The sequence below is a fragment of the Sylvia atricapilla genome, chromosome 1 (assembly GCF_009819655.1).
Source record: "Sylvia atricapilla isolate bSylAtr1 chromosome 1, bSylAtr1.pri, whole genome shotgun sequence".
Classification (NCBI taxonomy): domain Eukaryota; kingdom Metazoa; phylum Chordata; class Aves; order Passeriformes; family Sylviidae; genus Sylvia; species Sylvia atricapilla.
In genome coordinates this window covers 91,885,463-91,912,247 of record NC_089140.1, presented here as the reverse complement: position 1 = coordinate 91,912,247, position 26,785 = coordinate 91,885,463, and the positions used below count along the sequence as shown (strand labels likewise).

The 26,785-nt window shown below is 36.2% G+C and overlaps 1 protein-coding gene across 1 annotated transcript in view; it reads left to right on the top strand.

Annotated features, from left to right (window-relative positions):
- Positions 1 to 26,785, top strand: part of INVS (inversin) — an 83,076-nt gene that overhangs the window by 40,454 nt on the left and 15,837 nt on the right. Inside the window, exons 6-12 of the mRNA XM_066327844.1 lie at positions 5,241 to 5,421; positions 9,620 to 9,729; positions 14,326 to 14,497; positions 18,641 to 18,796; positions 20,245 to 20,474; positions 21,495 to 21,601; positions 24,807 to 25,019. Coding sequence (XP_066183941.1) covers positions 5,241 to 5,421; positions 9,620 to 9,729; positions 14,326 to 14,497; positions 18,641 to 18,796; positions 20,245 to 20,474; positions 21,495 to 21,601; positions 24,807 to 25,019 — 1,169 coding nt within the window. The remainder of the gene's footprint in view (positions 1 to 5,240; positions 5,422 to 9,619; positions 9,730 to 14,325; positions 14,498 to 18,640; positions 18,797 to 20,244; positions 20,475 to 21,494; positions 21,602 to 24,806; positions 25,020 to 26,785) is intronic.

Here is a 26,785-nt window from a genome sequence, read left to right as displayed (position 1 = left end):
AACATTCTGTTGACTGAATCTTTTGACTGAATTTTTTGTTGAGTATAAATACCTTGTGGTGGTGGTATCCTGAATTTAATCCTTTAGTAAGATCTCTCCAAATTGAAATGTTTTTCTTACTTGTCTTGAAGTGACAGAGCTTCACAGCACAGCACAGACACAGCAGAGCTCATTCTTCCCCTCCTTTCTTAGCTGCTTTTTGCCATATTACCCAATTCCAAGTCTATTGTCTAAGCATCACGTTTGATTCTCATTCCTCTCTAGGTCTTCTAATTTTATAGTTTTTCACATTCTGCATTGTATTTCTACTGGATGTACCCAGAGAGTGAGAATTTCTGTCATCCTGTGTCTTTAAATATTTGAAGTTCACGAAGAGAATGTCTTGTGATAGCAGTATAAAAGGCAAGTGTCTGTGTCACACTGTCTGTATTGCTTCCCCATTTTTAATCACATCCAGCCAAACCATTTGTCTTTGCTCTCTCTAAGCACTGTGTCATTGCCCAGACAGCAGTGAGGTATCAAGATCTACTTCCAGACTACCATTGGTGCCTGCTGGCTGAGTTATGAAAAACAACACTGCTGTTGTTTCTCTTGTAATCTTTAACACTGTGGAAAAATTTCCCAGAAAATTGTATTTTCTCTAGTATCCTAGTACTTGGAATTCTCCAGTTCTGCTTTACAAAAACTTGACAAAAGTTTAGCTGCTGGTTTTATTGAGATCGCAGTATGTGGTACTGAAAAATGCTGTCTTGTTTTTCTGTACTCTGCCTTTTGGGTGTGGCCAGATTTTGTCTCCTGTTTATAAATTCTTAAAATTAAGAGTCATCTTTCTGTTTCATATTTGTATAGTACATGGTCCATTGGTGTTGTCAAAATAAATAATTTCTATGAAAAGAGCTCAGCTGAATGTTGAGAAAGGAGGTTGGGTGTGCAGGGGTGACAGTTACACACAAATTGGTTATATCTGATGTTGAAATCCATGAAATACAGCCAAAATGGAGCTCAACATATGTAGAAAGTAAACGTGAAATAGAGAAAGACTCTAATCTGGAGGTCTTTTCATGGTCAATTTCCTTTTCCACCTTTCCAGATTCTGCTTGGTTAGGTGAAAAATATTGGGAAGATTTAAGGAGAAAGGAACAGAATAAGGTTCCGTTATTATTATGGAAGCCACTTCTTAGTACTCTCTGTCTATTTTGTATCTCTTCTCTTTATTTATTCTTCATGGTAAGAGACATGACATTTGTTTATACCACACTTTCCATTATTGACTACAATGCCATTGTTCTAATTGGCACAGGAAAATGTTTAGCTTCTGTTTCTTCTCTGTATTGGGCTTAAAATATTAATGCAGTATGACAGTTTAATTATAGCTAACCAAACCCACTTCAAATCTAAAGAAATAATACTCATGAATGTGGGCAGAAACAGGCCTAGAAAATTTTAATTTAAGTGGCCAAAAATTCAAAACAAATTAATACATTTAAACTAGAATATAATTAGTGGCTTTGTCATTGGAGATTCTGTACCATTTTGCAAAAATAACGCTTTTGAGTATGGAGATATTTCGTGGCAACATCAATGACTTTAAGCCAGGAGTTTTAGGATTCATTTATTTAGGATGTGCTTCTGGAAAGCTTGAAAATTAACTGTCAGAATTACATCATCAAATTATAAGTGAAGAAGCTTTTGTTTTCTTGTTTGTCCATTTTGTTCAAACACATTTTCCCCTGGTGGACTTAGAATTTCAGTAATAACTTCTGTGCCTATCATAATTCATGTTTAGCCATTCTTAAAAGCGATTCTCATAAAATGGATTTTTGCAGTAGGCTCTATGCTCCCCCTGCTGAGCTCTGTGAATAGACAAAAAGTAAGGATATTATCAGCTAGCTTTCTCTTGAGAATTATTGAAGTTAGGAAAGAACATACAAGTTTTCACTGTATGGTTCAGGTAAATGCTTTTGAATGCTTATCAAAAGAAGTGCAACACTTCTTTTGGTTATTGTGGTTTGTGCACATAATGTTAACTTTGATTGCATTTTTAGTTGAAAGTCTTATTTATCAATTTTTTATGTTTTAATAGATTATCTGTTATTGTACTGATGACTACATATATTCGTGAACTCCAGTATGTTTTAAGTATGTTAATTTTTGACTCTAACAAAACATGGCTGACAGTACTGATACCTAATCTAAATCTGATGAAGTTTTTTGTCTGAGATGGGTAACCTAATTAGCACTGGCAGATGTTATTGCTAAGATACTATCCATCATCTTTGAAAAGTTGTGGAGAACAGGAAAGGTGCCTGAGGGCTGAAGCACAGCCAGTGTCCCTCTAGTGTCTTGAGAAAGGGCCAGAAGGACAACCCAGGAAACTACAGGTATCGCCTCAATCACTGGGAAGGGATGGAGCAGCTCCTCCTGGATGTCATCTCTAAGCATGTGAAGGAAAAGGAGGTTATTAGTAGTCAACATGGATTCTCCAAGGGGAAATCATGCTTGACCAATAAGAGAGCCTTCTGTGATGGCAGGACAGGCAGGGTAAATGAAGGAAGACCAGTGGGTGTTGCCTACCTTGACTTCAGCAAGGCTTTTGACACTGTCTCCCTTAACATTGTCAAAGGTGAGCTCAAGGAGGATGGGTTCTCTGAGCAGGCAACAAGTGGGTTGAGGACTGGCTGAATGTCAGAGCTCAGAGGGTTGTGATCAGTGGCACAGAGTCTGGAACATCTAAAAGCATTCCCCAGAGGTCAGTACAGAACGTCTGGGGAGCCAGAAGGACCCAGTCTCCTTCTATTTATTCGTTAATAACCTGGCTGAAGGCAAAGACTGTACCCTCAGCAGATTTGCTGATGATATAAAACTGGGAAGAGTGGCTGATACACCGTAGTGGTGTGCTACCAGTCAGTGGGACCTGGACTGACCAGAGAGTTGGCCAGAGAGGAGTCTCATCTAACCTCAGCAAAGGCAAATAGAGAGTCCTGCACTGGGGGAGGAATCACACTGCACCAGTGGAAGGACCTGGGGCTCCTGAGTCACAGCAGGCTGTCCATGAACCTGAGATGCATTAGGAAGAACATTCCTAGCAGGTCGAGGAAGGTGATCTTCCCTAGAGGGTCAGCTCTAGTGAGGCCACATCTGAAATGTTGTTTCCAGTTCTGGGCTGAGAAGGCTGGGACCGTTTAGCCTGGAGAATACTGAGAAGAGATCTTACCAATGAGAAATACCTTAAGCATGGATGTCAAGAGGATGGAGCCAGACACTTTTCAGTGGTGCTCAGCAACAAGATAAGGGGCAATGGGTACAAACTGAAATATGGAATTCTCATTTGAATATGAAGGAAAGCATCTTTACTGAGATGAGATGTGACTGAGCATTGGAACAAGCTTCCTAGAGAGGTTGTGGACTCTTCTTTTCAGGAGATATTTGAAACCCACCTGGATTTAATTCTGTGCAACCTGCAGTGGTTAAACCTGCTTTAGTAGGGGGTTGGACTAGATGATCTCCAGAGATCCTTTCCAACACCAGACATTCTGTAATTCTGTGGTTTACGTACAGTGTACAAAGTATGTAGCTCCTTACATCTAGAAAACTTACATTAATGAAATATTAGGAGGTTTAACTTGGCACTGTAAGAAAGTAAACAGTAAGAAACAAAGAATAGGGGCATTGCAGAGTTGAAGTTACTACTGCTGTATTAACTTAGCCATATTGCACTTAGAAAAGACAGTGAAAGAGGGCTCTAAATGGGAGCTCTTGAGAGTTTTATTATCCATTACATAGGAAATATAGAAAGTACAACTTTGGTCAATTAGTATTTGCATAGAAACCATAATTCTGGAATTTCCTTTCTTTTTCTTCTTGATTTTATGTTCTCAATGTTAGATATTTGTTTTCTGTGTTATAGTTACTACACATCAAATAATGCAAATGCAAGTGATTCTACAGCCAGTTTGTGTATCTAGTGGAGTCAAAAGGAAAGATTGCAGTTAGTTCAGTGAGAAAAGGGTCAGGAACTTACTTTAACAGTTAACAACCTGCACTGATCACAATCCCTTGCTCCTCTTTCATAAATGTATTGTGATATATAGTGTGACTATTTTCAGGAGGATTGCTTTTCTCACTTACCATGGTTTTAAATCCCCTCTAGTGTTGGAAGTTAAAAATCTCAGGACTACATTCCCTTTTAATTCTGCATAGGCTTCCCATGACTTCAGTGAATTGTTCTGAATTGTTGGAGTTAGAAAAGCAGACTCACTTGCTCTGATCTACTTTAACTCTTGTTTTGACAATCTGCTTTTACTCTAGATGTTTAGTGTCCTGCTGAGTTTCTACTGTATTATTGTTTGCCACCTTTTTTTTAGTAATACCTCTTTTTTCAGAAAAGTGAAGTTTGAAGTTTGTGTTTCATGGGCTTTTATGATATTTGCTATTTAAAGATCTCTCAAATACTAAGATGATGTTCATTTGTACCTGTTCTGATCTTTTGCCTGAAAAAGAGTCACAAAGAGAAATCTGTATAGAAAAACATTTGAGAGATTAAATCATCATAATAGAAAACTATATAGCTAGAGACCTTATGTGAAAGCAATTTAGCATGTTTTTTAGGAAAAGGTGATGAAAAGTCAAGTTATATTTATAAATGCTTGTGTTACATGATCAAGTGACTAATCATGAAACTTTAAAAGACTTCTTTAATTCAAAACTAAGCTTATTAGAAGTAGATGCATTATTAGAAGTATGTACTCACTTCTATCCTGTCAGCTTCAGATGTAGGCATCTCCTACACTTTACTTTAGGGGTTTAAAATGCTAGAAGAATATGATAATGAAAATCATGAAATTAACTTGTGCAAAAAGGGAAGTGTTTTTGGAGAAAATCTGAAGATATATATGTCATTTTCAACTCGTAAATCATGTAAGAATTTCTCGTTATTTTCATAAGAGCCAGAGTCAATGTTTTAAAAATCTGTTTAAGGAACCACTTGCACAGCAGACTGGAAAAGCTGTAGGGTATGTACCAGAAACCAGGTCTTGTGCAATAATTAAGTATAAAAAAGCATTCCATAAGAAATTCTTGAAAGTAGCCTATACTGTAACAAAAGCATTTGGTTGTAGAGCTACATTCTACTTAACAGGGACAGTATATCTCTCTAAAAAAGCATGTGCAGAGATTTTATATGTTTTCTCTTCAATTTAAATATTCTTAAAATTTCTGTTGTTTCTTTTATTTTTTTAAAGGAAGCTGCACCTACAGAATCTCTGCTTAACTGGCAAGACTATGAAGGACGAACTCCTCTCCATTTTGCTGTTGCAGATGGGAATGTAGCAGTTGTGGATGTCCTGACCTCCTATGAAGGCTGCAATGTGACATCTTATGACAACTTGTTTCGAACTCCCCTCCACTGGGCAGCTTTACTTGGTAAACTGGGCAGTGCTGAAGTCACTTAGTCATTAATTGACTGTACTGTTTAATCTTTGTCTCTGATTTTTATTTAATTCCAGCCTGGCAGTATGATCTAATCTCTTACAACAATAAGAGTTTCTGCACAAACAGGATTAGAAGTTTGTGTGTAGGCTGCTTATTTTAGCTTCAGATTCTCCAAAGCATTGTACAAAGCATTACTTCAACAGGTTTTATATGCTGATAATTTAAGATCAATTAGAGTATATTGAGATTGTTCTTGCATATGCAGCTTTGATCATTGGTTAAAAAAACCCAGATACTCCAAAACAGTGATGTCTGCATAGCCCAGCATGAAAGCAACACTATCTATGGGAGTGCATAAAGAAAATATCAGAGCTTCTGTTTATTTTTTGTCTGAAAAGATAACTTGACTAATATTTCATATATGGATTTAAGTTATTAAGCTTGTTTGGTCCATATGTAAGATGGTCACATGGGTTTGCAAGGTGCCTGAGGGAGCTGAGCTGCTCCACAGTGCAGAGTGGTTGATGAGACATGCTTATTTTCAGCCTATTGTGATGTAATGCAGTTTATATCTGCCTGGTTAAGTGGATTTATGATTATATTATCTAGTTTTTATTAAACTACCCCTCACAAACTAAATAAGGGGCTTAAGAAGATTCCCACAAAGAAAATGCAGATACTCTGATAATGCCAGCACAAGTGAACAAGGAAAAATGACAGAGTTGACACTTCTAGTACAAGGTCTTCATCAGACATGCTATGACAATCTAATCGGATCTGACAACAAGTTTTATTTGTATAGACTTTTCCTCTGTTTAGATTGTTACCCAGAGACTCAGATGCTCTGTAAATTGTAGCCTTGCATATGTGAATTTTGGTTTGGATTTACAAAAACTGGATCCTTGCAAAACAAGTTAAAACTTGATTAAATGTAAATAGTCTAAATGCAGGGAAACACAACCCGTAAAATGACAGACACAAAAATAATATTATTTTGAAAATTCACCTCCTATTTCCATTCAGGAGGAAAAAATAACCACTGGATAAAAGAATCTTCAAGTATTCTCTCTCCCCCTTTAAAAGGCTTCATCCCAATGATCCTTTGGGACAACACAGACAAAGAATGCCAATATATGAATCAGATGTTCACTGGAGCGAGTTACTGCAACTCCTGTGGCAATATAAATGTAGTTTGATTATGTTTATTAAAACAAAAAGAGAGAGAAGGGTGTTCTCAAATTTGTATACATGTAGAGATATTGAATTTTAACAGAGAAATTATGAAGCATTTCAAGTGTGTTGTGGTTTGAAAGTAAAATGAGTGAGAGGCTCCAAGTCAGAAATGCAATTTAATGAGAAGAAAAGGTAAAAAAGATAAAATAAAATAAATGCAATAATACAAAAAGACCACTGACAGAATACAACCTGAGCAGGGTGATGGAAGCAGTCCGGGTGAGGTGGTCTTCCTGAAGCAGTGATCGCGTAGAAAGGTCTGGTAGCTCTAATCCTCTGGGAATCCAGTGGTAAGGGCTGCTTGTACTGTCCCAAATCCCAGTTTATATCCAGGTAAGAATGCCCTGGGCGGAGCATCTCACAATGGGATGATGAGTCATTTTGGGGGTCCTTGATGGCCCATTAAAGAGAGATAGCTCCTGGAGGGAGTTATCTATGGGTCATGGGCAAGGCATTGATGGGCCATTAACTGAAGGCACCCCAGAGGGAGGGGGGCCTGGGAAGAGCCCTGCTCCAACAATTGGATTCATCAGTTCATGAAGATGGTGATAGAATACTTTGTGCATATCCTATACTATAACCCAGGACAAAGTGTGATAGGATCAGCTTTCCAAAGAAGTAGTCATTATCACTTGATTCTGTTCAAGAAGCAAAATTTATTGTGCTTTGAAATTGATTATATTTAAGAGAGAAGTTTTGTCTGTTGGAAAAATGGATTGTCTAATCAATGTAGAATAAAGGGGAAAGATGTGCCAAGACCTCCAGACTATTCCATGAACCTGATGAGGTCTCTAGGTGGCATATGCTCTTTGGAAATTTCTGGTTAGTATATCATTGTTAATTTTTAGGGTTATGGTTTTAAGTTGAAGTTAATGTTCTATGTAGGTCTTAAAGAGAGTAAGATGTTACTATATAGGTTAGCAGTAGGAGATTTAAAGCAGTGCAGGGAACTTTAAAAACTTGCTGCCATATGTTTTTATAGATGTGATGGATTGACTGCAGGTGACTGCATCTTAAGGGCATTGCTGCTCCTCTTACCTTTTCTTTTGTGTAGATTAAAGTCTCAGCCAAGTTACATCTCTGCTAAATGAAAGTACAACAGAAACCACAGTTCTTGGCCTCAAGAAATGAGATACAATGTTTACATCAATGGCCAAGCAAGATCCACCTTTGCACCAATTTCTTTACTGTTGCACCCAATACAATTTTTTCTTTCCACTCCCTCAAGGCTTATTCTCGTAGATAATTTAGCTAGACCTCCTGTCCTGTTTATGGAGTTAAGTTCCTTTTTTCTAATTGTCTATCCTGAAAGTTCAGGAATTTTTTTTCAAGCCCAGCATTCCTATAGGTTTTCTGCTAGGATTCTGCTCCAAAGCAACTTCTTCAAGTGAACGTCAATTTGCTTCTTATACTCTTGAGGTGGGGATAGTATAGCAACATTATATCTCTTATTTATGTTTGGGGTTTTTTTTCGTTTGTTTTTGTTGGTTTTTTTTTTTTTTGGTTTTTTTTTTTTGTTTGTTTGTTTTGTTTTGTTTTGTTTTTTGTTTATTGTGGGAAGGGACAGAATAATGTGATATTCTGCATCCAGCATTCCCTTACTTAATGCCTAACAGGAAAGAGAAGCCTTCCTGTATACCCTAAGACCCCTAGAAAGAAAAAATGGTTATATAATTCTTCATCCTTTTGACTCAAGTTACCATTTTTTTCTCTCATTTCTGATACTTCTGTACATATAAAGTTTCAAAGTGCCATTTCACAAAGGAGGGCTTGCCTAGTCCTCCATGTCTTAGGTTTTCAAGAGCTACAGACCACAAGTGTAGCACAGCTTCATTCTGTAATTGTTGGTGTTTTCATTAAAAATAGTGTACTGCTAGCAGGAAAGTTTACCTACCTTTTCATTTATGCTAAAGTGATTCAAGACAACTGTGCAAAAGTAACAAGCTGCGAAATTGATTGCTTTTCTGACATGTGAGGTACTGAGAGTTTTCACCTGTAAAATCAGAGTGGTTTTATAGTACTGCTTAAAACACCAAATCATTAAGATACTCTGTGAGCTGCATATGCCAACAGGAACAAGTATATGAATGGACTGGTTGACTTTTGTGGCAATATTCTGTATTTGTCTTTGTTTTTCTGTCTGTGAAGTGAATATAAAGTTTACCCATCCTTCAAAAGCGTTATGATTTTAATCTCAAATTATTTTAATCTGTTTTCAGGGAAAGACTTGTGTGTGAGCTTGTTTATAGCAGCTGGTAGTAGACTAGCCTCTGATTCTGCTATACATTCTCAGATGAAATTTTGGTTAAATAAAATCTAAGTGAAGAATTTACACTTGACTTCTGTAAATCAAGTGGAAATGAAATTGTCAACATTGATTTAGCTTGTCTTTTAATGCAGATGGACAAATGCTCATCATCATCAGCCTATGCTCACTTTACTGTTTCTGACTGACTTGTCACTCAAATGCAGCATCTCAATTGAGTTATTATAAGCTTTTTCTGGAAATATTTGACCAATTCATTAAAAAGTTAATATCTTAGCTATCTGGCTAGTTACTGCTGGTTTCTTTATTTAGGGAAAGGCTCTAGTGATTTCTGTTAAAAGAAATTTTGTATTTATGTCATTCTGATTTATAGATGCCCCACCCAAAAATGACAATACAGATTATGGCACTGGAGCACTATTGAGAAGAAAGTACATGCCAGACTTAATTGTTCAAATATCAAGTCAAATATCAAATAACAAATATCTTATGTTTCTCTCTTACATTTAAACTATAATGACTACAACATAAATATATGACTGTATATTAAAGTCTGTTCTTTTTCTTCTGTTTTAAGTTTAGTTTTTTTGTTTGTCAGCGTGTTTTTTAAAACTTTTTTTTTTTTAACTAAGCTTTTTATTGACTTTAGGATTTGATAGAAATTTGGGTTTATTATATTATTTTTCTCAGGTCATGCACAGATCGTCCATCTCTTACTGGAAAGAAATAAGTTTGGAACAATCCCATCTGATAGTCAAGGTGCAACACCCCTACATTATGCAGCTCAGAGCAACTTTGCTGTAAGTAGAACATACCCTAAATGTGAAGTAAATATGTTTTGCTGAAATCTTTATAGTTTAGCAGAGTGCTTGAGTTGTTTTTGAAATCATATAAACACAGTGGTTTTGACATGAGTTAATTCAGAGTTCTCTTATGTTATGTGATACAAATGTGGTTAATTTCAAACTATTAAAAGATAGATTTACCAAAACTAACTTTCTGTACAAAAAAAGGCCATTTGACCTACATGTGTGCATCAGAATACACAATAGTCATTCAGTTACTTCAACAGAAAGCAGAATGACACCTACTATTTCACAGTGCTTTCAGGTTCTAGGGCTCATTATAATGAAGTCTAAGCAGTTATAAGGTATCTAGAGTAAGATGACATGTAGGAGCATTTGCACAGCTGCTGCAGGACCAGTCAAACCAGTCTTTGCATTCAAGAAGGTGATTAATTTATGAATATTTGGCATTATAAATGAACTGTTGTCTCATGAAGCTCAGCTAAAGAGTTGAGTGCCTTTTGTCATAATTCTTCAGGAACACTATATTTTTTAAATTTTTAAAAATATTTTTTAACTCAGACAACAAAGAACATTGGTTTCTCAGACAGCTTAATTCCTATACTTTGGTATAATAGGTAACTTTTTTTCCCAGAGCAAGATCAGATACAATAGAGCCAAGTATAAAACTCAGCACTTCAGTGGTTGCCAGTCAGATATGTTGCAGAAGTATTTCTCAAGCAGTGGAAATTAAGAAAGCTTTTCTTAAGCTCCTTTACCTCTCATAGTTTTCATACCCTCCCTTTACAGAAAGGGTAATTTGGTGCCTAATTAATGTAATAGTTATGTAGTCCACTTTCCAACATTTTCATAAGCAGGGATAGTAATTTGGGTCTTTCTTGCATACCTACATATTAACAAGGAAAATAAAAAGGAAAATTTAAATGCCCTTGAGGATAATTCAAGTTAACAAATCTAAAAGTAGTATTGAAAGAGGGAACAGACCAATATCTTTGGTCCCTTCTGAGAGTGAGTTTTGAGGCTTCGGTGGGGTTTTTTTTTTGGAGGTAGTCTTAAGACCATCCAGATATTTTTTAAATTCAGACTTCTATTGAAGCATATCTCTCTGTGCAATCTTCACTTTAGAGAATTTTTTGTTGATGCTGATTTTTGTCTATTTAGGGCATGTACAGTTTGAGCCTAACTAACACATCTAAAATATTTGTGTCGTAAAAGCCTTTCTTTTATGTTTGAGTTAAACTCATAGGAAAAAAAAAGGTTTTGTTTACCATCTGGTGATTATCTCCACATTCTTTTATCTTGGTTTTTTTTTTTTCTTTTCTATATTGATGTATTCCTAAAAGATTTTTCATACTGACTTTTTTTCTCTGGACTTGATTCAGTTGAATGAAACATCTTCATCATGTTGCTGCCTTTTGATCCCATCAGCCAGCCAAACTGTGATATCGTCTTTGTTTTAAGGGGAAATAAAGTACATGGTAGAATCAGAAATTCTTTTGTAATCTTGCGTTATTCCAATGAATGTACTGTTTCCCATCTTACACGGAAAAATCACACTTGAGAGTTTCATTCAGGTCTGCTAGTCTCTTTTGGCTGGTGATGTACTCAACAACCCCTGCTTAAATTATGTCTGAGTCTGTTTTCACTGGTCCAGTTGTTTCTAAGCACAATTATTTGCTTTTTTTCTCCTTCACATGCATATCATTGAGTAATTTCCACCACTGCACTGCATATACATGTCAGACAACTGAGTGGAGAGACATCCATGTTTGTTCTGGCAGTAGCATCTCTGTACTCATGGTTAGAGAGCCACATTGTTGTTCTATTCAATATTCCCAACTTTGGTTAGGTGTGGTTTTTCTCAGTTAAAATGTGATGTTTCTTAGTCCCTAACAAGAGGAGAGTTTGGTCTTTTGTGTTTACAGTAAATATTTGCATGGCTTTCAGTTTTATTTGCTTTGAGATCTTGTTTTTTACTCTGTTTGTCTGTGAGTTACTTACTATAATATGACATTTTTGGGTTTTTTAAAGACTGAAGAGATTTAGCCAGCACTTAATTTATGTGAAGAATTTGTTCCCTAAGACTGACTTATCCCAACTTGCTATAGACAGGAAAAGTTCTAGAAGAAGAGATGTTACCTAATATAACTACCCAAATTTAGATGTCTTGGGTATCCCACAGGAGGTCCCAAGAAACATTGCTATTTAAATCTTTGAACTTCATGTCTGAAGGAAGATCAGAGAATCTTTATTTCTCTATTCAGATCAGAGAATATTCTGAGCGAGAAAGGATCCACAAGGATCATCAAATCCAGCACTAGAATGAATGGCCCAAACAGGGATTGAATCCAGGTGCCATTAACACTATGCTCTAACCAACTGAGCTAAGATGCTTCACATTGTTTTTAGTATGCAGGACTAAATATTTTTTTCTGAATTTTCCCAGAGGTGTTCAAAACAATGTACTTTTCTTTCATGTATTTATATAGATTTTCTAGGAAATGAAATGTGGATACTCTGTCTTATTTTTAAATATTCAAAAATAATATATAGTATTTTTCAGTTTCCTGATAGCCCAGAATTAAATGTTTCACGTTTACTGTTATTACTGTTTCTCCTTTACTGTTATTTTTCAGCTTTGTTGTTTTTTTATGTTGTTTCCTCCACATTTTTAGTAGTGTTAGAATACATGTGATCTTTCGTAACAAAATACAGTAGAATTAAACTGATTGTTACTTCTATTTGCTAATCATTCCGGTGTAATTTAATTTTGTTTCATTTTCAAGTTGTGGTAACTTCATTTTGGAAAATAATTCTTATAGCATTATTAGTTGTGGGATTATTATTATTATTAGTTGTGGGATTTTCCTCCACTTTTTCCAACTAAAAGTGGTAGAAAAGAAAGAGTAATTGAAATAAGTGTTGCTTTGCCAAAAATTAATGGAAAAAATAAAATACTGGTATTTTTTAGAACATGTACCTCAGTATTGAAGAAAGCACTGCAAAGGCTGCACTTTCACTCTGCAGGATTTCCAGCAGTGCAGAGCCCTGGGAGGGTGCTGAGTTTCAGCCTAATGAGAGGCTGTTTGTGTCTGAGGTGTAGTGGTAGTCAGTGTGAGTACACAGAGCTGTAAACTCATGCTGGGTTTGTATGGAAAGCTTTATGCTTCCATCTCTCCTTGCTTCTGGCTGGACCTTTTCACAATAAACTGGTAGTTCAGACCTAAATTCACAGAGCTGTAAGGATCTTAGATTAGTAGCACAGGATAAATGAGAAAATTCCTATTTCTTTAGAGGGATGAAATAGTAAGTAGTAGTGAAAAAACAAATCCAAATTGATCAATTTGGTATTTAGATATTCAAACACCTTCATGATTTAAAAAAATCCGTTCATTATAGCCAGGAAATTCCTGTCCTACCCAGAGTAGTGATGGAGCTGTTGTGGGGGTCACACTGAGGAATGGCTAAGATACTGTTAATAATAAAATATCAAGTAAAATAATGAAACCTGGTTTTTTTCATGTGTTTATTGGCTAGCCTACCAGTGACTCAGATCAGATGTTTCTCAGCTGTTACATACACAGCCTTTTAAGGCATTAGATAGAAAAGGGAAAGTCTTGCTTTTATTCTTTTTCTAATAGTTGTGATTTTCTCTCCCTTCTTTCCTAGGTGACTCATTAAGAATCTAGCAGCAGGTTAAACAAATGGACTTATTTGCTGACAGCTTAACACAAACACATAATTTAAGGAAATAATTCTTTTTTGCCTTGATTTGATATTCTAGTTTAACAGTTACAGTGGAAAGACTGGACTCAGGTGTAAAGATTTCCTTAATATTTTCTGATTTATAGTATTTCAGTAATTAGTAACCTGATGATGTTAATAAACATTAGAAATATGTCTATTTTGACCCTTTTTTTATAACAGTCAAAATATTAGAGGTCGGCAAGGTAAAATATTTTCATATGCAGTTGTATTTATAATTGGAGAGAAAAAATATATTGGGAAAATATTTTGAAAGAACATTGTTTTCAGGGTAAGTTCAGGTTAGGTATCAGAAGGAATTTCTTCACAGAAAGGCTGACTGAATGTTGGAACGGGGTGGTGGAGTCACAAGCCCTGGAGGTGTTTAAGGAAAGATGGGACTTGGCACTCAGTGCCATGCTCTGGTTGACACGGTGGTGTTGGACTTGATGATCTCAGAGGTCTTTTCCAACCTAAAGGATTCTGTAACTTTTTCGTCACAGTATTACAGTCATGTTTTGATAAACCCGTGATATTTTTCCCATTGCTTTCTTCACAGAGACTGCAGTGTCTTTTGCTTCCTTGTGATGAACGCGTTGTATTTGACACTGAAAAGAAAAAAAGTGTTAAATGGCAGTGTTAAACTCATAGTTAAGGATGCAATATGATCATTGGCAAGGGAAAAGGCATAGCAGAAGATACAGTGCTCCTGTTGAGCTATTACTCTTTATAAATATAAAAGGAAAAATGGAGCTTTGATTTGCTTCATAAACAGCTACATGAGACAATAGTTTCTTGTTGTTGCAGATTCCTTTTAATGTTAATTTCAACAGTATGTCTTTTCAGGAAACAGTTGAAGTATTTTTGAAACATCCTTCTGTAAAAGATGACTCAGATCTTGAGGGAAGAACGTCCTTCATGTGGGCAGCTGGCAAAGGCAGTGATGATGTCATTAGGACTATGCTGACTTTAAAATTGGATATTGATATCAATATGACAGACAAATACGCTGGCACAGGTAAGATGCTTTACAGTAGAGAGCCACTGCATATTTCCAGTCTGTATGATTTCCAGCAAGTGGAAACATTGTTAGAATCTATATTAATGTTTTTCTGAATGTGTACTTCAATCCTGAAAACATTTCTGTATTCATTTAATTATATGTATGAGTCAGTTCATTGCCTTATTGTGGGAAAGAAACAAATCTTTTCTGCACGGATTGGAACAGTTCATTTGAAATGTAGCAAGAAGAAAGGTACTGCAATGCTATTTAATTAGTTCTCTAATCTTGTGGAAGGAAGAGCTGTTCTGTAATTTGAAGAATAAAATGAAACATAGTTGCATAAAAAGCTCTTCCTGAAAACGCCTGTTCAAAAATCTATTTGACAGTACACAAATATTTTGAAACAATATGGAGCACATTAATCAGTGAAGTAGCTAAATTGTCATTGTGAAAATCGTTCCATAGTTACAAAGTTAGTTATGAAGTTCCATATTTGTAAAGATAATGAAATAAAGATTAGAGCTACTGTCGTCCAAACAAGAGATCAAACTTGATATCCCCCAAATTTATCATCCTGTTATCTGCCTGAAACAAAAGATAAGTAGTCTACACGGTGTTTCAGGATTCAAGCATGCAAGTAGTGAAATACAGAATTTCCTGTAGTAACTATGAATTTGTCTCCTTTAAGGAAAAAAAATTGATAGAATCATTGTACCTATGTAGTTCTTTCAACAAAAATAGAATTACAGTTCTGACAGGTGAGAGAGACAGGTGTTGAAGTGTTTATATATTCAACAGTGTTTGAAATTTAGGAAAAGTAGTGGAGTTGTATAGTATGCTGATGGCATCTGAATGAAAAACAGGAGAATGTAGATTTATTTGGTATAAATTTGGAGGGGTTTGATAGCAGGGCTTCAGGGCAAGCTGTGTGTGGGGAGATCAGGAACTACCCAATGCCAGATACAGTCACAGAGTTAGAAGCACAAAAAATGTATGTGTCAGGGTTGTGTGGTTCAGGATTTGAAACTTAGTATGCATCAATATTATTTTCATATTATAAACTGAATTTCTAAAGTTTCCTTCGATGATATGCTGGATCTTAACAAAAAGCAATTTACAGTTAACATAAAATCCTGTTTAAATATCTAAATTCTTGGCTTTTTTAGACTGTAACACACAAAAAATAAATCAGTCTTTCCAAGCTGTGATAGTTTGAAATTTTTGAATGTAAGAAATAGCACAACAAATAAAATCTCAGTCTTCATGTTTGATGACGTTACCAACTAAATATTCTACAATTTTAGTCTTATTTCATCTTTTATCAGTCTCTCCTACACTTGCTAGTTCCCTTTCAAATACCGCTCAGTATTTGTTTCAGACCTTAAGGTGCAGCAATGTTGTTGTTGCTGTGCAAACCTCCTTACAAAGGGTTTTTTTCTTTGCAGGCGGTAATCGGTAATCACATACTGTGTTTCTGAAATTACTCAGGTGTGGATTTCATGCTTGAATAATTCAGGTGGTTGGCTTTATTATCTTTCAGTCTTAAACCTTTCCTAGCGGTGATATGTAATCACCTTTTAATCTCGGTTTCGTTGTAGGGCTTTTAATCCAAGGAAATGAATGGATTTTCCATTTGCTTGAGAGTGCCGTTGTGCAGAGCACAGGCATAGTCTGGAAGTGGGGAGCTGTGCTGCCGAGCAGCCCGAGCTGCACCATTGTGCCACCGAGTGCACAGCATGGGCTTTATTATAGCGAGCTCTAAACATAAAAGGAAGCCCACCAGTAAATCACTCTCTGATTTATTTTTTTTTTTCCCCCTCAAAGGACTTTAATCATTCCCAAGTTTTCGTGAGGGAAAAGCAGTGTTGCGTTCGGACGGGAAACTATGCGTTAATAGAAAATAGCGCACATGCCTCCGTGCCTGGGATACAGTTGCTGAGCAGAGTTCAAGGTTGTGTTTTTCTGACTTTTGTGTGCGGACTCAGTTCAGCTCGGCTGTAATGTTGCGTTAACGCAGCCTTTTGCATTTACTCAAAAAGAGCAAGCTCTCCATTGAGCTCTGCTAGAACATCGAGACTCTCGGCATTGTGTAGGAAAATGACACCAAGGGAAAGGAATTTCCCTCCTCTCGGAGATGGGCGCTGCAGGAGCATTACAGGGGCAGCTTTATAGCTCTGCCGTCACTGCGCACAATGGAGAGGGCTCTGTCTGTCGGCTGAACAAAGGGCCCATTGTGACCAGCTGGCTGAAGAATCTCTTCAGTCACCGTGACTCCATCACAGAAAATTTGGCTTACAAGAAAATATTGAGCACAAAGTGCGAAACAAGATGCCTGCGTCAGAATGAGTGATGGGGGGAAGAACTGGCCAAGCTGACACAGCAGCTCTTTTTCTATTGTATTGTTACACACACCCCATGTGTCATCTGATGGAGTGGTTTACTGCCTTTGGTTTCATAAGGGATTCAGGACAAAAACCAGAACCTAGAGTTTATTGTGAGGTCAGACCATGAAAACCAGGCCCGTCCAAATGTACGGCGCGGCAGGGATCTCATCCCTGTCCAGTTCCTACTGATAGCCACCCACTCGCAGTGGCTGCTGCACAGGCACTCACTCCTCACCAGCGCCAGGAGCTCTGCTGCGCTTTTAGGCTGCTGCACTTAAACTTAAATCAGCCTCCTCTCGAAGGCATGATTTCAATTTTCACTTCTCACAGTGTCTCTGGCTCCCACCCCAGTGCTTAGTCCGTGTCACAGTGTTACTGTCACTTTTTTTGTGACTCTTTCAAGGCAGCGCACACCAGCTGGATTCGGGTCAATGGTGACATGCACAACCTGAGCATTTTGGTAGGGCCTGTGTAACAGGTTGTGCTGAGTTTCTGTCTCATGAGCTGGCACTGGCTATAAACAGTAGCTGGCAATATACAAAAACGCTGTTTTTATATTCTGGCTATGGTTCAGGAAGCTGCTCCTTTTAATGCTGGTCTTTGTGGTGTGCATTTCTGTATCATGCCTCTGCTGGATCCTCACCTTGTCTGTTTTAGCATTAAACAAATATGGACATGTAGGTAGTGTTTACAGCCCCACATTCTGTTTGCATGAGCAGATTCAGTTCTCAATAAGCATGAATATTTCTGAAATTTCATGGGGAAATAGGAGTTCACTTTATTAAATGCACGCTTATAAACTCCATTGTTTTGTGGTCTTATTCTATATTACTTTGATTTTATTGTCTATAAAATATTCTACATTTAAGGCAACATGAGAATGTAGATTGATTTGACTGTAGGGAATAATCCAAACCATTTTTGAAGTCAAACTGTAAGTGAAACTGATACAAGTGTTCTCTGCTGGTTTGGACTCTCATTGCTGTGTGCAGTTCTTCTTTCTTTCAAAAACAGCCATGAACTGGTCGTCCTCAACTGTGGCTGACAGTGCCTGCAGGATACTGTGTTAGGCAACAGCAACTCCAGTTACAGGACACCACGTCTTTACCTGAGTTCTGAAGTAGCAGCATCTGGTCTTTCTGTAATCTTTTTTTTTTTTTTTTTTTTTTTTTCCATGAAGAAAACAGGGAGCCAGAGATACTGTGCAAGATATGATGCAGTGCTCTTGCTACATAATTTCATATAAAATTTTCTCCAAGTAATTCTGGAACAGAAGAGGAGGGCAAGGAGGTGTAGGAACAGCTGGGTGGTTTTCTGAAGTTAGTTTTAATTGAGACAACTTTGCCTACTTGAAAGAAAAAAGTCATTTTCAGGAAAGCATTGAAGAAATACTGAAAGCTTTCTTTCGCTGGTGGTGAGCAATCTCAGAAGTGCACCAAGCAGAGGTAGAAGTAAATCATGTTATGTTCTCTTCATCAGAAGCTGCTGTGCTTCCACAAATTCTCACTATAAGCCAATCTTGGTGGTGTTAAATGTAAAATTACTATTTGTGCAAGTTAGAAACATGTTTCAGGGCCAACAGTTTTTCTGCTTGTTGCTTGTATGGCAAGAAAGTTGCATCATCACTTGTTATGATTCTTCAGTTTCTTGAGGTTGAAAAGTACTTTAGCCACCCTAATAGTTTTAATTAATTTTTATTTTGACTGTTCTAATTGTGGACCTCTAAAGCTCATGGCATTGTGGTTTCTTTTTGCCTACTATTTTATTCTTCCAGCACTGCACGCTGCTGCCCTTTCTGGCCACGTCAGCACAGTGAAACTGCTGCTGGAGCATAAGGCACAGGTGGATGCCCTGGATGTGATGAAACACACCCCACTTTTCCGAGCCTGTGAGATGGGTCACAAGGAAGTGATTCAAACACTCATTAAAGGTCAGCTCTCAGGACTTTACAGACCTGTTCAGAGTTCTGCTGCTGCTTCCTGTGGGAATGGGAAATAAACAGCTGAGCAAGAGGTGGGGTAGGAAATTGCTTCCCTAAAGCAGGTTTTGTTTGTAAGTTCTCCTTGTGAAATAGTCCTAGTGAATCTAAAAGCTTATCAGCGTTGTGCAAAATGGTTAGAAGCGTTAAATACAAAACTTTCAAAATTGGGATTGTTCTTTTCGCAGCTCATTTCTGCTTAAGCCTTTGCAAGTACACTCTAGTCTCTCAAACCAACTCTTCCCCAGCAATCCTTTCTTTCTTTTAGGTTTTTTTTGGGCTTTTTTCCCCCCCAGTAAATAAGACCAAATTAAGCTTTCTTCACTTTCATGGAAAATCTTTTTTGGGTTCTTTGAAGACTTTTTCAGTGAATCTTTATTTTTTTAAATGTAGATAAATATCAAAAGTCCTACATCATTAATATTTTCTTCTGGTTGGTTTTTAAAAGCAGTATTTTCTTTGTAGGCAGAAATAGGATTTAGATAATTGTAAAATATCTGCTGAAGAGTAAGAAGTACAGTGAAAGAACAGTGGCATCTCACATGCAAAATTCTGTCATTTTAGCTTCCCAGAAACATCTCTACTTCAGATATTACCCCTTTTATGGATAGATGAAGTACCCAGACTAAATTTTGCAACGTTTCCATCAACCAGCCTTTCTTACCGAAAAGTGTTCTTCCTTCCATGATCTGCTGGGCATATTTTAACCTCCTGTTAAGCTTTTCCTCCCACTCCCTGTGCCATTTAGCTTTTCTAGATGCAAGAATCTTGGCTATCAGAATCTGAGTTTTGTTTAATTAAATATTTTATGATATAGAGAGTCATTGTTGCTGGTTATTTCAAGTTCTTGTGTTTGTGGGGTTTTACTTTTTTACAGAATTTTTACATCTTGCAAGAATATATAGAGAAATTAATTAGCTGCATAAAAGAGTCTTAGGATGCTTGAATAAAAAAAAACCCTTATTTTAAAATTATTATTATATTGTGAATATTTTGTCTTGTCTGCTTTAGAGATTTAAAAAGACATTTTATCTGAAATCGAATTTTTAGAAGTTATTTTGTTGTTAAGAAAGGAAAGTTCTACTGAAAATTCATAGACCTGAAACAAATAAAATAGGTGTTTCATAGGCATTTGATAAGTCTAGATATTGTAAAGCATATTAGGGGTAGTCAGAAGATAGTAAAAAAGTTAGATGCCTCACCGTCTATGGAACTATTTAATTCCAAATTAATTGTGATTTAAGTTTTAGGATTTGAGTAACAAAATTTAAGTTGCTTTCTAAAATACTTCTCTGAATTGTCAGTTTGTGAAATAGGTTCTAGTTGAGCATAAACTCACTCTTTTCTTAGCATTCAACAATAATTTCTTGTTGTGCTCAAAAATGTATTTGTTTTTACAGGAGGAGCAAGAGTAGATTTGGTTGACCAAGATGGTCATTCACCCCTTCATTGGGCAGCCCTGGGAGGAAATGCTGACGTGTGCCAAATCCTGATAGAAAATAAAATCAACCCTAATGTGCAGGATTATGCAGGTAGAACCCCTCTGCAGTGTGCTGCTTATGGAGGTTACATTAACTGCATGGTTGTGTTGCTGGAAAACAATGCGGATCCAAATATTCAGGATAAAGAGGTATGTTGTTCTTCGCTGAGGTATATAATTAACTTTAGAATAACCATAAATCAAAACATTTTCCTTTTCTTCAAGATCATTCTCTTTTCCAGGACATAGAAATATCTGTGCTGCTGTTTGTTACAAAAGGAAATGTATGCTTGGTGTCATTTTCCCTAAGCCTTCAGTTCTAAAATTTCAAAAGAAAAGTAGTATTTTAATACGTAGCATGTATTGAAGATTTGTACCTTCCCAGATCACTTTTGGTTTTTCCTTATGAAAGTGTGATCATATGAGGAGTCCTATTAAAGATCTGATTTCTTCTGTCATTCCTTAGTAACAGCTGAGATGGGAATGTGATTTTAGTCTGCTCTCCAACATACAGAGAGAGGGATAGCAAGTCTGAAAGTAAGGTACTGCAAGTGAGATTGCACAATAACTGCTTCAATTACTTGTCCACATTAAGTACCCACATACGTATCACTCTTCCAGGTGAAAAATAAAAGAACACTGATTGGTTTATATGGTTTTTTTTGTGCCATTATTGAGGCAGTAATTGAAATTAGGGGCCAGAATAATTGTGCAACCTCTAACAGATTTCTCTGTTATATGATGTAATTTCTCAGAAGTCAGTAGAACCTTATCAGTCAAAAGAGCTTCACACGATTTATTGAAATTTTCTGTGGCTATTTGTTGTAGGGCATAGATAACTCCAGGTAATGGAAATGTGGTTTTCATTATGAGTTCTACAGAGCATACTGTACATCTTTTGCAAAGAAAGCAACTCTAAGGCTAGTCTTTTAATGCTGCTCCTCAGCTGTTTTAGGCGAAAAAGCAGTAGTGTTGAAATCTTGTTAAAAAAAAAGATTCATTTTTTAAGTGCTGTCTTTTCCTTATTTTAACAAGGAAGTTTATTTAGAAGAATCGTTTATTCTGCATGTCCAAAAAAGCATTGTATTACACTATGATTTATGACTTTTATTGTGGCATGGTAGAGTTTGGGGGTAATGTTTATTCTTGTTCTGTTCTATTGTTTTCCAGGGCAGAACTGCCCTGCACTGGCTCTGTAACAATGGCTACCTTGATGCTATAAAGTTACTGCTGGGCTTTGATGCTTTCCCCAATCACATGGAGAACAGCGAGGAGAGGTATTGCTTGTCTGAAGGTTGTTTTGTAATTGTGCCAAAGGGCTGCCTTCCATTTGAATGCTGATTGTTCAGATGCTGCAAGGGCACCTTGTATCTCCAAGGAGTGCTGTAACCTTGGGCTTCAGCCTAAGCAGCTTTTCTAATGTGAAAGTTCTCTTCTTTAACGAAGATATTGTAACTTCAAGTTTTATACTTCTGAACCATGGATATTTCTGGAAGTATTTACTCACTCTAGTCATGTTGGAAATATTAAAGATCTTTCTCATTTGTATAGAGTTGATGGCAGATACATATGGACAAAGGATGAAAAGGCAGTTCTGCTGCTGTTGAAATAGATTGGAATTTTTCTTTTATACTTAATTTCAAATACAGCAAGAAGAAAGAAAATGGGAGAAATGTAATGTTACATTTTAAAATGGTGATTACAAAGTACCTGGTGGTTAGCTGTATTCTAAAGGCTGCATTAAGGCCTATGTTAAAAAAAAGTCTCCTATAATCATAAAGAGACAGCACATTTGCATCTCTTTTCTTTGTCTTTCATTGACATATAAATAATGGTTTTTTAAAAGTGATTTGGGTTGTGGAGTTCGAATTAGTCACCTGACCACGAAGATAATTACTATTAGCAGAAATTTCTAATGCCTTTTTTTAGAGTAGATGACCTCTTCATAATTACAAGATTATGAACAGCATGCTATATAAAATTGAATATTTCAGCATTTTAAATACTTAAGGTGTTTGCAACCCCATATTTCTAAATTTGAGACTTCTGTACTTAACTGGTTTTAATTGCTTTCTTCCCCCATCATTTTTCTTCCATTCTCCACTCTAAACCACTCAGATTTCTCTTTCTTTTCTGTTCTTATTTTTTCTTGAGAAACACAAATGAAAGTATAACTAGTTTCTGATTAAGTGGCGTCAAGGCTCTCTTCAGTAATTTTTGATAGAAAATTGAAAAAACAGTTTTAATTTAATTACTTTAATAAGTAAGATAAAAAGCCACAATTTTGCCAGATTGGAGACTGCTGTTATCCTTACTTTGTAGAAATGTACTAATGATGCTCAAATGTCAAGAAAAGACCTTAGCTGTGGTTTATCACAGTCGTTCAGATAGTACATATATATTTGTATCTCTTCTGGAATTAATGTATACAGAATGTATAAATCTAGCTTAGTCAAAATACAACTAGCAGTATTCCAAATGTCTGCTGATAAGGACTAGTGCATGTGCAGAACAAAAGAGACCTCCAGTATTCCTAGATGGATCAGCCTTTAAATATAATTCTCCTAAAATATATATAAAAATTGCACAGTTGCATCTTAATAAATATCTACAAACCTTCTTTTATTTTTAAGGTATTGGAGTTTGGAAAGTGGAAAAACAAGTTGAGTGTTGTAAAAGAGAGGAAAAATAACCTCATGGATATGGTTCACCTGTAATTGGATTAAATTGTTTTTTAATCAGTAACAATTTCACTACATAATGACTTCTTTTTTTCAAATATACCTATAGGAAAAAAAGCTTCCATTCTTTACTTTCTTAGAGTGCAATATGAGAATCCAGGTAAAAATTCCAACATAGTGGTTATAACTAAAAGATTAGAGAAAAAAGAGAGCTGAGATTGCATCTAGAATTTTAAAGTGCCCACTTGCTTGCCAAATATGTGAGCAAGTGCTAATCTGGGAGGTATTGGGTTTGTTGTTCTTTGCAGATTTATTTTGTAATAATAATGTCCTAATGTCCTGGGTGCATCAAGCTGCTGCTTGACCACCTTCATGTTAAATTGCCTATAGCAGCTGATGGCTGATGTCGTGTTTCCCTGTGAGGCCAGCTTGATTTAAAAGCTTTCTGCTTTAGAGAGAACCAAAGGAAAAGGAAATTTACATCAGGCTTTGACCCTGACACAACAGAGGAGTGTATGTAAGTGTCCAGTCATAAAAACCTCTCTTCAGATTTGATTTAAGTGATTTTTTTACTTTCAAAGGTAGCTCAAATGGAGTTAGAGAATCCACATTTAAAAATATGGATCTTCATGACTGAGATCTGCAATAGAATACATTGTCTTGGTAGATACATGGTATAGCATTGAGTTTACTTTAGTATCTTTTGTGTCTTTAAAGCATTCAAAATCAGGACTACTTTTAAATTGTGTTTTTCTGAAATAGTGTTTCTTCTGAAGTTCCCATTTCTGTGTTATCAAAAATCTGTATCTCTTTAAATGCTATCAGCAGCACACCATGACATCCAAATTTTCATGTTATGTTGTTGTCTTTATTCTTGCAGACACTTCAGTTCAGATACTGTTTATCCTTCCATCAAACCATTGCTGTGTGGCAGGTCCAATTGTGCTTTCTGTCTTTCTTTGCTTACCAGCACTGTGTCCCAGCAGGTTACCATCAACAAGAGCCCTAATTTTCACAATCACATGCATTGACACTTGCTGTTGGATAGTCTTCTGTTAGATGGTCTTGATTATGGTTTGTGACTGATAATTTTCAGTCACTAAATGTCTTTCCCTAAAGTTTCAGTGTTGTGAGGGAGATATGTAAATTCTGCTCCCATGTCAACAGTGGGAAATTTGGGAATTATTTTGAAAAAGGCTTCAGTGTCTTGGACATCATTAAATTCCAAAGCAATTTAATGTTTGAACACGTGTGTCCATTTGAAAACAGACTTAAGTTTTCCCAGTACATTAAAAAAATATAATTATCCTTTGATACAAATCTAATCCTGCTGCTCTCTCAGTCATAATGTCTTCAGTTGATGTTACAGAAGTCAAGCCAGATTTGACAGTAGATTTCTAGAACTTAAATACATACAGAAATAACAACAACAACAAAAAAGTTTAACTTAATTTTTATTTCTGTATGAAAACTTTAGTAACACATTTTAAAGACTGCTTTCCTCAAGCAGTTAATGCTGTGGATGGGGCTTTGCGAGATTTTGTCCAAACACTTCAGGTCCCCCCCACCCCCTTCCATATTAGGAGGCTAAAATAAGCTTTAAATATAACCACAGTGTGTAGAATGAATAAGGCAGCAAAATAATGCCAAAAAAGATGAGAAAAACAGCCTAGTGAAACAGTGTTTAATCTGTCTTCATACTAGAAGTTGCTCTATTACAAAATGAGAGTGAAGAAATGCACATTATAGCTAGAATTCTAGATCAATAGTAATTGTTGTGGTTTTTTTTTTTTTTTTTTAGATATACTCCACTTGATTATGCCTTGCTTGGTGAACACCATGAAGTGATTCAGTTCATGTTAGAACACGGAGCTTTGTCTATAGCTGCCATTCAGGATATTGCTGCTTTCAAAATTCAGGCTGTCTACAAAGGATACAAAGTTAGAAAGGCTTTTCAAGAGAGAAAGAATCTTCTAATGAAACATGAACAGCTGAGAAAAGATGCTGCTGCCAAGTAAGTCTGAGACTTGAAATCTACTCCAGCTCATAGACATTTGTTTTAAGTTTGTATTTATCAGTGTATGATTTTATCTGTTGTTCATCTGCTTTTGTTCCTCTTGGTAAAATTCATGAAACTGAAGTAAGCATATAACTTCCATATAACTACAGACAGATGGAAGTTATTTTCCATATAATCCCAGTTTAAATAACTAACTTTATATAATATTCCATAGCAAGACAAAATACCAACAGCTGAGGAAATAGCATGTTAACATCCATGAATCTTTGCCTGATATTCTGTATGATGATAAAAAGGCTTGGAAAACATTTATTACTTTAAGACAGTGGAAATAATTATTTGCCTGTCAAGTCTTGATATTAGTTTTGAATAGAAATTAATCAGTAGCTGAGGAAAAAAAGTGAAAAGAAACCAGGGAAGCCTTAACCTAAAGTTTCTCTAGTAACCTGAACTCCTGGTTTCTATTTGCAGCTTCATTTTGGGCCTTATAATTCTCTGCACTTTTATTTTCTGGTCTTGAATTAGAGAAATCCTATGAATTGGTTATATTGGATTACAGGTAACTAACATATGCAGTTCAAATTGTCAGTAAGATGTGTAGGTTCTGGCTGAATTTCAACCCAATTTAAGTGTGGTAATGATAGCACAATGATGAAATTCTAGAATCAGAAAGTACTTAAATTACTAACACAATACTTTGCTTGCTTGGAGTTTTTCCTTAAGACTCTTAGTATGAGATTAGCACCTGGTTTCTCTTGAAGAAATGTGATTCTGAAATGAAAAAGCATAACAGTCTGAAAAGAATTCTGCATGATTTGGGAGTATTATTTCGATAAAGAGAGATCATATAAAAAACCACACAACATAATTATTGCACCCAGAGGTATTTTTGCTGCATCTGAGTATTACAGCCAAATTCAGCTGCATTCCACTCTGCAGAATTGGCCAGTCAGACCTTCACTGAGTTTGATTGCTGCTACTATAAAACAATTATTCCCCACGAAGAACCAAAGCTAGAAATACCACGTAACTCATCTCTTACTCCCATCTTTACATCCTGAAGTCGTAACCTATAGCTCTCCTACTGTTTGCCTTTTTTGCTGAAATCAGTGTCATTCAAAACCATGTATGGAGAAGCAGCCTTGGAAAATTCTACTTTATAAAGTGGAGAGCTCTGCTTATTGCTGTGTGGTCAAAAACTGACTTTACCAAATGAGGTCATTTTATCCTTTGTGATGACAGTCATTTTTAGAAGGATCTCTGATCCACCGTGTAGAAGATTAAATGGAAAAGAATTGCCTCATGGAAATCTGGGGATATTTTTATAATAGTTTTCCTTTGTGAGTTTCTGATGTAGTTTCTGAAACTTACTTAGCTGTTGTTGATTTGTTTGAAAACAATAGAAACAAAATCTGTGTACCAAATACCATAAAAAGAGAATTACAGTACAATTGGAGTGTACAAGCAAATCAGGTTGTCACATAACAAATTTTATTTAATTGCAGTTTTACGATCTGTAATAAACTGAAGGGGACATTATGTTGTCATCATTCTGCGTACCCATCTGTGCATTCCACAGCTAAAACTGGCCAAGGGTGTTCCTGCATACAAAAAACTATTATCCCTGCTGGTGTTTAAAAATCTGGTCTCCAGATAAAAGCAGACATCATGTGGGGATCCAGAATGATGGTGAACTCCTGAATTGAACACACACACCCTCTCCCAATATTTCAGTGTAGATATTTAAAACTTGCTTTGTA